General features: G+C 40.5%; 1 protein-coding gene across 1 annotated transcript in view; it reads right to left on the reverse strand.

Annotated features, from left to right (window-relative positions):
- Suclg1 (succinate-CoA ligase GDP/ADP-forming subunit alpha) overlaps positions 1–4,152 on the reverse strand; it is a 28,459-nt gene extending 24,307 nt beyond the window's left edge. The window contains exon 1 of the mRNA XM_042690454.1: positions 4,029–4,152. Coding sequence (XP_042546388.1) covers positions 4,029–4,125 — 97 coding nt within the window. The 5' untranslated portion in view covers positions 4,126–4,152. The remainder of the gene's footprint in view (positions 1–4,028) is intronic.
- Positions 4,153–10,146: the final 5,994 nt, after the last annotated feature.

Raw genomic sequence — 10,146 nt, forward strand, 5'->3', positions numbered from 1 at the left:
CTTCTCCCCCCCAACCTCCCCCCCAGATAACTTCCAACTACAACCCTCAATATTTCAGCCTCTTAAGTAGCTAGAGTCTTAGATGCACGCCACCAGTGCCCAGCAGGACATAAACTCTTGAGAGACACTCAAATATATACAAATCATAGCATTAACCATATGTATGATGTGTATGGTAATACAAAGGCTATTGTGGTCCCCATATATAGGACCTCACAAATACAATACAATAGCCTACCTAGAAGAGTTATTAAAAATCCTAAATGCCAGACTCCAGTGGCTCACACCTGTAATCCTAGCTACTCAGGAGGCTGAGATATGAGGATCAAAACCAGCCCAGGCAGGTAAAGTCCATGAGACTCTTACTTACAATTAACCACCAGAAAACTGGAAGTGGCACTGTGGCTCAAGTGGTAGAGTGCTCACCTTGAGCTGAAGAGCTCAGGGACGGCGCCCAGGCCCAGAGTTCAAGCCCCACGACTGCCAAAAAAAAAAAAAAAATCCCAAACAACCTGCTACTCAAAAGCAAAGTTTTATGTACACTTAATATTGACATATATAATCACTTAATATTGATTTAGTTGGTTCTAAGTAACATAGTTCAACAAATCTAAATCACAATGGTTTTTAAGAAATACTAGTAAGTACTAGTAAGAAAGAAAAATGCTGCCAATTTTCCTAAAATATATCAATTATAAGACATTCTAATTTTAGAACTGTTATGCCAAGCAGGATAGTGCATGCCAATAACCCCAGCTACATAGGAAGTAGAGATTCAAAGATCACTATCCAGGAAAAAAGTATGAGAGCTTATCTGAAAAATAAGAACAAAAAAGCACTGAAGGCATAGAACATTTGCTTGAATTCAAAGGAAGGAAGGAAGGGAAGAAGGAAGGGAGGGAGGGAGAAAGGAAGGGGAGAAAAAAGGAAAAATATACTTTAAAAAGTAGTCTAGCCAGGTGCTAGTGGCTCATGTCTGTAATCCAAGCTGCTCAGAAGGCTGAGATCTGAGAACTGTAGTTCAAAGCAGGCTGGGCCGAAAAATCCATGAGATTCCAATTAACCATCAGAAAACGATAAGTGGTGCTGTGGCTTGAAGCGGTAGAGCATTAGCCTTGAGTTAAAGAGCTCAGGGACAGCACCCAGGCCCAGAGTTCAAGCCCCACAACTGACAAAAAAGAAAAAAAAAAGTAGTAAATAGTCTAAGACAATAAAATGACTTCCTTTGGTGAAATGAAATTACTTTCTTATATTTAAGATAAATTATTATGAATATTGTTTTTATTTTTAAAAAAACAAGTTTGAAGTTGAAAATCAAATCACTTTGGTATATTTGAATCCATTCTACTTTGTATTTGTGAAACAAAATGGCAATAAATCCTAGAATCAATTTGTGATGCAAACAACAATAGATCCTAGAATCAGAAAAATCACTGTGATCTTTTCCAAATGTTTTCTTACTTCAAAAAACAGGCAATGGAAAAGGCAAGTGGCACCTTTAAGAAAGGTGGTCATCTTCTCAACAAACCACTGGGACTGCCAAACAAAAACAAAAAACCAAACCTCATAAAAAGAAGCACAAATATATATTATACATTTTTTAAAAAAAGAAGTACAAGCTGTCATGAAGTACACATTAATGGAAAGCATACTGTCAGAAGACCTGGGTTCCAGGTGTAGGCTCAATTGGACCAAAAGATGCACTTTCTGGCATTAAGTACCATAATTCCTAGGTTCAAAATTATTTGCTGTATTCCCTTTTACTCTAACAGACTGGATTTATTACAAACTTCTGATTTATGTTTCAAAAGATCTTCCACTGATGGCTTTAGATTTCTTTTTAAAACTTCACTATTTCAACCTCAAAGATCCTTACAAAATTCTTAAATATTCTCATGGGAGAAATATTTTTCATTATCCATTTTATTTTTCTTTCTTATTTCAATTGGTCTGTTCTACTTTCGTGAGATGAGAAACTGGGGGTCTGGAGGTGGAAGGCAGTGCATGAGTTTCTAAACAGTCTAAATCAGCCTCTGGAAGGTCTGGAAGGGCTCTGGAAGGCATCTACTAGTGTTTACTTTTTTTTTAACTCAAATCAATATTGCAACACTTCCACAACTACACGACTTTAGCACATAATGTACTATCAATAGAAACTTAAAGAGAACAAGGAGAGAGGGGACAAAATTCCCTACTGACCTAAATAATTTATTGCCATTTTAAAACTTTTTAAAGTTTGCAAGGTGATGTGGCTGTTTTCCTAGGAGGGAAAGTGGAGTTAGAAATGTGGCATCCAAAGGAGGAGTTAAAGGTTTTGCAAACTTAACAGCCTTTTTACACATTAAATATTACCATCTGAAACCCAGTTCTAATATGGGAAATGTTCTGGTTTGACTCTTAGCCCTCTCAGATTCTTATTAACATGTTAATCACATGACTTAGATACTTGAAAACTAATCAGGTAGCCTCTTTAAGGCCACCAGCTTTAAGGGGCCCATGAAATAATTTGAATCCTTTGGGTAAAGACGTTAAGTTTTGCTGAGAGTAAGTTAAGGAACTGGACCTTTCAAAATCTTCCTTTCTTCTCCAGAGTCTATTAAGACAGTAGAATTATAGGCAGCTAGAATTGTTGAGAATCTTGGTCCAGCGAGACCACAGGAAAAAGGAAAGTGCACAGGTGGGCAACCCTTCCCTGTGCTTCCCAACCTCAGCTTAGCTGCTCATCTGTATCTTAACCCACATCTTATTCAGATGAAGCAAGGCTCATACTCAGTACTACCTCATTCCTGGTGCTCATACACTACTGATGAGATTAATAACTGATAAACTAATCCTCCTTTCTCATCCACCCCTCCTTCACCTAAAACAACCTCACTCGTCCTTTAAATTATCAAAAAAAAAAAAAAAAATCCAAATAAACACAACCCTTTCCTATTGGCAAAATCACTGGCCAGACCTTTGTCTTCAAATGGTTTTGGTAACTAAATGTAGCTTTTCAGTGCACTCCGGTCACTACACACTTTTAGAACGTCGTTTTCTCAAGAAAAGAACTGTCTCATCCAGTATTTAATACAAGCAGAATTAGAAGCAAAGTGGAAACAAAGAAGGGGGAATGAACCTTACTTGAATGCCTCTGCTATATGAGAAATAAACCAATTAGAATATTCTGTAAAATGGGCACAGTTCATCCTGTACATCATTTCAAAGATGCATATGTTTTCACTTAACATCTTTTAAATCTTACCCACCAATCATGTGTCACAATTTTAATTAACAGTCATTTTCACTGCGGGTGGAAGGCAAAATAAAGGTGCACCTTCCATGTGACGTTACCCCAGATTCATTAAAACAGTGTTATTTCGCGTGTGATTTGAAACTTTAGCTGAGAAATCAAGACTAGGGTAAAAGAACTACCAAGCTTTCAAACCCTGACGTGACTAATTCCAAAGTTTTCTCTATAAGTTACCTAACAAAAACAGACTTCGAACACTGCAAGGATGTTTCCAAGAGTCAGCATTGCTCAAAAACTAGTAAAATGAGGTCCTCGTGGAGATACTACGAATAATCTGGTTAAAGTCCCAGCCAAACCTAAGTTTCCCGGTAGAAGTCTACAGAGCCACACTAACCCGAGATGGACAAACTGCCTTGGCAGTCCGAACAGACGGACGGACCCTCTCTGTGCAAGGAGACCCCTGCTCCTCTCCCACGCTCCGTTCAGCCCAGGCCTCTCCACCCTTGGCTCCACAGAAGGGCCCGTCTAGCTGCCAACCCCACGCCACTGCAGTCAGGTCTGGGGGGCCCCGGCACCCCAGTCCCAGCTCAGGCACCCCGCGCTGCCACCCACCAGCGGCCCGCGAATCCAGCCCAACCCTCTCCGTGCTTGGAGGGGTCCCACTGGGGTCAGGGTCCCGCGGACCCCCCGCCCCCCCCCGAGGCTCCGCCCCGGCCGCGGCCTGGACCAGGACTTTGGGCCGTGCAGGCCCCGGAACCCGCGGAGACCAGGAAGGCAGACTCCCCGGCCGACTCACACAGAAAAGTGCGGCACAGGAGGCGGGCAGCGACCAAGCCGCTGCTGCCGGAGACCATGGTCGCGGTGGCAGCTGCAACCGCAAAGGCTGCGGTCATTCCCCCAATGACACTCGTAGGCCCCCCCGGGGACCTGAGCGAGGCCGGGGCGCGAGGAGAGGGTGGCCACAGCAATCGCCTGAACGAATTGGCCTTCGCAGAGCCTCGTCACCGAACAGGGTCGCAGGTGGAGAAGAAAAAGAATAAGCCAATCTGACGAGCAGAGAATAACTCGGTTCTTCTCAGAAATGGGGGTTTTGTTCGTCTTAATGATGAGAGCCGCTTCAGGGAACCCCTGTGGAAGGCTGGCCGGAGCGTGGCATTGTGGGAAATGTAGTTTATGATCCAACTTGACCGCTTCAGTGGAAGCTCGAGGAAAAGGAAGTGAGAGGGTAGCGGGTCAAGTCCGGGGGTGTGCAATCGGAGGGAGTACAACAAAGCGAAGTGAACAGCAGTGCCGTGTCCTCGGCCAGTGTTCTCCCCCTGCATTTTCTTTATCTGGCATAGAGAATAATACTTCTCATGACCATCGTCCTGAAGACCAGGTAGCTTTTGCTTAAGGTAACAGTGAATCTGAGCTCCCAGCAGTGGCCCAGCAAGGGAAGGAGGACCTAAAGCTCCCTTACTGACACTTCTTTTGGTCAAACAAAGAAAGTCAGCCTTGACTAGTACTTAAGTGTACAGGTACCTCTTCCCTACAGGTCTTAAGAACTTAAAACTGAGGTCAAATGTGACTTTTGAACTTTGTTTGGGTTCACTTCTTCTGTAAGGGCTTTAAAAAGGACTTCAAAGTCCAAACGTCAGGGTGTAAAGAAGAGAAGAAGAGATCATCTGCTTCCTTGTCAAATACCTTGTTCTGGAGATTTCTTATTATTATCAACAAAATTATAATCCTGATTTACTAAGACAGTGGTGGTAAATAAGATCCATTTCCCAAGAAGATTGCTCAACATTTCCTCTATGACCCAGATTATCAGTTGAATGCTGGATATAACTGTAAACAAACTCCTCCCTCATTTAATAGACCCTGTCCTTTCAATAGAATTAAATAATATCAGAGATTTCCAAATATGTTTGGTATGAAGACGTATTTTAAGTAGTAAAATTCTTCCTAAGCCTTCATTTGGTAATGATAGCACATTTCATGTCACACTTGTTGGTAAAATACATAATGCAAAAAATAATAATAATTACACTAAGAATATAATGAATTTGAATTTCCATAAAGACAATGATTTTAGCTTGGTTTCTGTAATGTACTCCTAGCATCTACAACAGTGTTTGTCATGAAAGAGAGAGAGAGAGAGAGAGAGAGAACGAAAGAGAGAGCTCATTATGTGTTGAACTGAATTAGTATGTAAAAGAAATAGTAGTATGTACATTATTGAACGTATGATGGGCATTAATTCTTCCCTCCCTTATAATTATATCACACCTCAATTCTATAGCTCATGAGGTACAATTGCACTATACAGAACTATACTACTCTTTGTATTTAGACTGAGTTTTGAACTCAGACAGGTTTGGGTTCAAATTCTGACTCATCTACTGGGTTTCAGGTTTGTGTGGGGTTGAAATTCCCTATCTCAGTTTAGTGTAAGCAATTTATGCATTTAGTGCATTAAAAGAAAAAAACTTGGTACATTGGATAAATGAATGGTTATACACTGGATAAATGGTACTATTTAAGATAGATTTTTTTTCACATAGCAAGATATGTTTGTTTGTTTTGTTTGTGCAGGTAGTGGGCCTAGGTGCTGTCCCTGAACTTTTTTGCTGAATGCTAGCATTCTACCACTGGAGCCAAAACTCCACTTTTGGCTTTTTATTGTTTTTAATTTAATTTAATTGTTTTGTGAACATACTGTACAGAGGGGTTACAATTACATGGGCAGGATAATGCGTACATTTCTTATAACTTTTGGCTTTTTAGTGGTGAACTAGAGGTAAGAATCTCATGGACTTTCCTGCCTGGGCTGTCCTTGAATCTCCATCCCTAGATCTATCTCCTGAGTAGCTAGGTAGATACCCATCAGGATAAAGTTTTAAAGGTTTTCACTGATATAAATAACCAAATATATAATAGTACATTTGACTCAGAGGTGTGCCTAAAACTAAAACTGTGGCCAACAGGTGATAACAACCTCCACATTCTAAGGAAATCAGTTTAAGAGCTCCCTCTTTCCAGAGTTTAATAAGAAATGGCCAAACTTGTCCTTAGGTTTTAACAATGACAGCCTACCCACCAGAGATCATTGATGAGAAGATTGTTTCTTCTGCATCTTCAGCTTAATGTTTTCCTTCATTCTTTATCCAGCCTACTTGATGGGAGAGCATTCCTTGCCAAAAGAAGACTGGCACTAAATTCCAGACTAAACCCCTACAAAGCTGCAGAAACTCATGAGCCTGCCTCAGAATGCTTGGGGAAATTTGAATTTAGAAAGCAGATCTAAAAGTAGGAAGTTATGTGTATCTCCTTTCCTTAAGAATTCTGAAGGCAGGAGGCTGGCTAGACCAGCTTTCATTGACAGGTAGAGGACATATAATATTCCTGGAAGTGAAGGGAAATCCAGGAAAAATTTAAAAAGCTAGGCTTCTCCCTAAGAAGATCATCTAGGGCAAGGAATCCTGTCATAAATATATATATACTTACAAGAAATTTACCAAAGAAGGCATGACTCACATCAGGTATTGTGTCAAATTCTTTTTATAAGGAAGTAGAAGAAGAGCTTATGAAAAATCCAAGAAGTGCCCACAAAGAGCCAGAATTCCAGAAAGTATACAGCAACAGAATAGAGTAAATAGTATTATCTCAGAGATTTTATTGAAATACCACTCTCTTAGAGAAGACAAGAAGAAGGGGTCGAGTAGAGGAGTAACAGGAAGAATAAAAAAGAAGACCTTGACATTTCCCAGCCTCAGGGTATATAGTTACAGGGAAAGGAAGAGGAGCTTTAAATTGGTATAAAGTTGACTTTTTATTACATCAGATAAACCAAAAAAAGACCAAATACTAGAAAGGACAGTAGCCTTGTGAGATTTTTTTTTCCCAGGAATTTTGGGTCTTTATGTTTATGTCACTATCAGCTAAAATTCTGCCTGAAATCTGTTTTCTCTTTTCCTCCTTTTTTCTCTCTTTTCTTTCTTTTTTTTTTTTTTTTTTTTGGCGGTACTGGGATTTGAACTCAGAAATTCACACTTGCTAGGTAGATGTTCAACCACGTGAACATGTCCCTAGCTCTTTTTTGTGTTAGTTATATTTTGAATAGGTTCTTACATTTTTGCCCAGGACTGGCCTGTGTCTCCCAGTAGTAGCCGGAATTACCACGCCCAAACCAGACCACTTTACTCTGACTAGAGTTTTATCGGAATCTCTGGAGTAATATCAGGATTAAGTGTATACATTTGAAAGAACATTTGGTCTTCTGGATTATTAGCATTGCCTGATAGATGTACCTTTTCATGTGACCTTCCCTTGAAGGTCAGAGTACCACTGTACCATCCCTTGGTCAGGCTTGCAAAGCCTCTTTTGGTCTGGCTCTACCTCACTACCTCTAGGCTCTTCTCAGGCATCTTAGAAACTTTCAGCCTCCTTGAGGCATACAATCATCCCTGCTTGCCCAGATATATCATTTAACCACATCATGAACACCCCAAACCAGTCTTAGTGGTTCTCTTGACTACTTAACTCCCTTCATCTTCCCCTATGCTCTCCTAGCTGCCTAGGCCCTAGCCTAAGCACCTTTATCTGTTTTTAGAGACAATAACTCACAGTTTTGTCCAAGTTTATTATTTCTTGTGCACCATTTTCTGAATTACACATTCCTTTCCTGGATCAATAGAATGAGAATGCCAATAGACTTGGGGTGGGGCAGGAGTCTGCAGGGACAGAGGTGTAAATGTTAATGATAAGAAAATTCAAAGAACAGAAGTCAGTATGGAAAAGGAAAGCACTTATTAATATTACAAAGTATGTTTCTGCTAGTATGTCTGTGTGTGCTAGGTTTTGCAAGTATTCATGCAAGTAATCTGCCACCAGGAAGATGAACAAAAAGAATCATCTCTAGATCTTTCTGCAAATGAGTGATACAAGCACACTTAAGAAACCTACTGTAGCCAAAGGAGGCTGATGAACTGGCCTGAACCCTTAGGCCCTACTGTGTATTACTAATCACTTCATTAAAAAAAATTTGATAGACTAAGGAGCTTGTACCCTTATTATCAAAGATGGTATAACCTAAACCCATACAAAACTTCAGCATTTGGAAAATGAAAAAAGATGAGTCAGAAATATTGAAGATTATTTTCATCTGAAGCACAGCCTCAAAGAGAGACAGAATAAATTACACTGGCTGATTCTGAGAGAGACAAACTCTTTCCCTCTGCTTGACAAAGACCCCTACCTTGATTGTCTTTCTTTAAAAATGATAAGGAACTTCCTGAAGCTTATGGTGACCTCTTCAATGCCAATAGTAGTTTATTGAAAGGCATATCTGAGTGAGAGGTTTTGACTGTGTTGGACCTTAAAGTAATAATAAAGAGGCTTGACTTCTCCTCTAGAAGAAATAGATTTCAAATATAATTTCTCATCCTCATATTTGAGCTTGATCCAGCTTTGCTTGCCCTCCCCTGGGAAGCAAACTAAATATCTTAAGCAAGAGAACCCTGGAGGCCAAGTATGTTGAAGGGTAGGAAATAGAGAAAGATAGGCCAGGATTGATCTTGCTGTCACAGGTACAATGATGGTCTTGACCAAAGCATTTAAAATTGTCCTGAGTTGGGCCAAGATGACTGGGCTCCTACACCTGCATATGGGCCATTAACAAATGTGCGTGTTACCAGGAAGAGACATGATCTATGTTCTAGAAATGCCTAAAAGTGAGCAGACAGCTGAAGACTATCTCCCAGTCATTCTTCCAGTAGGAAAGAGTACCTGAGTGCACATCAAAGAACATAGCAGATATTCCTTCCAGAAGGAAGTCTGATGAAAAGTCATTCCTCAATAAAACATAAAGAAGAAATTTGACTTGAATATGCTTTCTTTCACCATTCAATGACCTTCTCTTTCCTCTGAAGGTGAATCCTTTTCTCTCAATAAGGCCAGGTGTCAGTGCCTCATGCCTGTAATCCTAGCTACTCAGGAGGTTGAGATCTGAGGATCGTGGTGCAAAGCCAGCCCGGGCAGGAAACTCCGTGAGACTTTTTTTTTTTTTAATTTTTATTTTTTGTGAACATACTGTACAGAGGGGTTACAATTACATGGGCAAGATAATGAGTACATTTCTTATCAAGCATTGCAGCCTCCTCCTTTGTTTACCCTTCACATCCCTTCCCCCCACCCCCACCAAAGTTGTAAAGTTCGTTTTCGACATGACAACTTGTACTTCTCATTGTTGCAACGGGGCCACCTGTATCCTTAAACAACTTGTTTTTCCCCATCTCCTCCACAAATTATACCGACATCAAATATAGTGAAAGCAGGGGTTATACTGTGGGGGAGGGACATACAAAGCAACGAAGAAATAATCTTATAAATGCATTAAAAACAAATGCATGAAAGAAAAAAAACATTTAAATACATATCTAAGGTTAATGAAGCACTCCAAAAACTGGAAGTGGTGCTGTGGCTCAAGCAGTAGAGCGCTTGCCTTGAGCTGAAGAGCTTAGGGACAGTGCCCAGGCCCAGAGTTCAAGCCCCACAACCGACAAAAAAAAAAGTTAATGTCATAGTGCCCACCACTGGGGCAAGCCATTATACTACCTCTAAGAACTTCTGTAAACTTGTGCCCTATTTCTCAGAGAAATCCTAGTTCATAGGGATTAGATATACCAAGGATTTGGGTTTAGTTTAAATTTTTGGTCTAAATTTAAATTTATCCCCTACAAAACTATGTTTCCATTTTAACAAGTGTAGAGCACATGGGCAGGAAAGATGGCGCTGGGAGAGAGTAGACTGGGCAGAGCCCAATTGACCTTATGATCAGTGCCTAACCAGCCCGTGAAGGCTTAGGTTCATGATAGGGTGTGACCTTGACAATGATTGGTTCCCCCTCTTCCCTTGCCATGCCACCCGCCCTTTTT

Source organism: Dipodomys spectabilis, unplaced genomic scaffold (assembly GCF_019054845.1).
Source record: "Dipodomys spectabilis isolate Male_0828 unplaced genomic scaffold, ASM1905484v1 ptg000137l, whole genome shotgun sequence".
Taxonomy (NCBI): Eukaryota; Metazoa; Chordata; class Mammalia; order Rodentia; family Heteromyidae; genus Dipodomys; species Dipodomys spectabilis.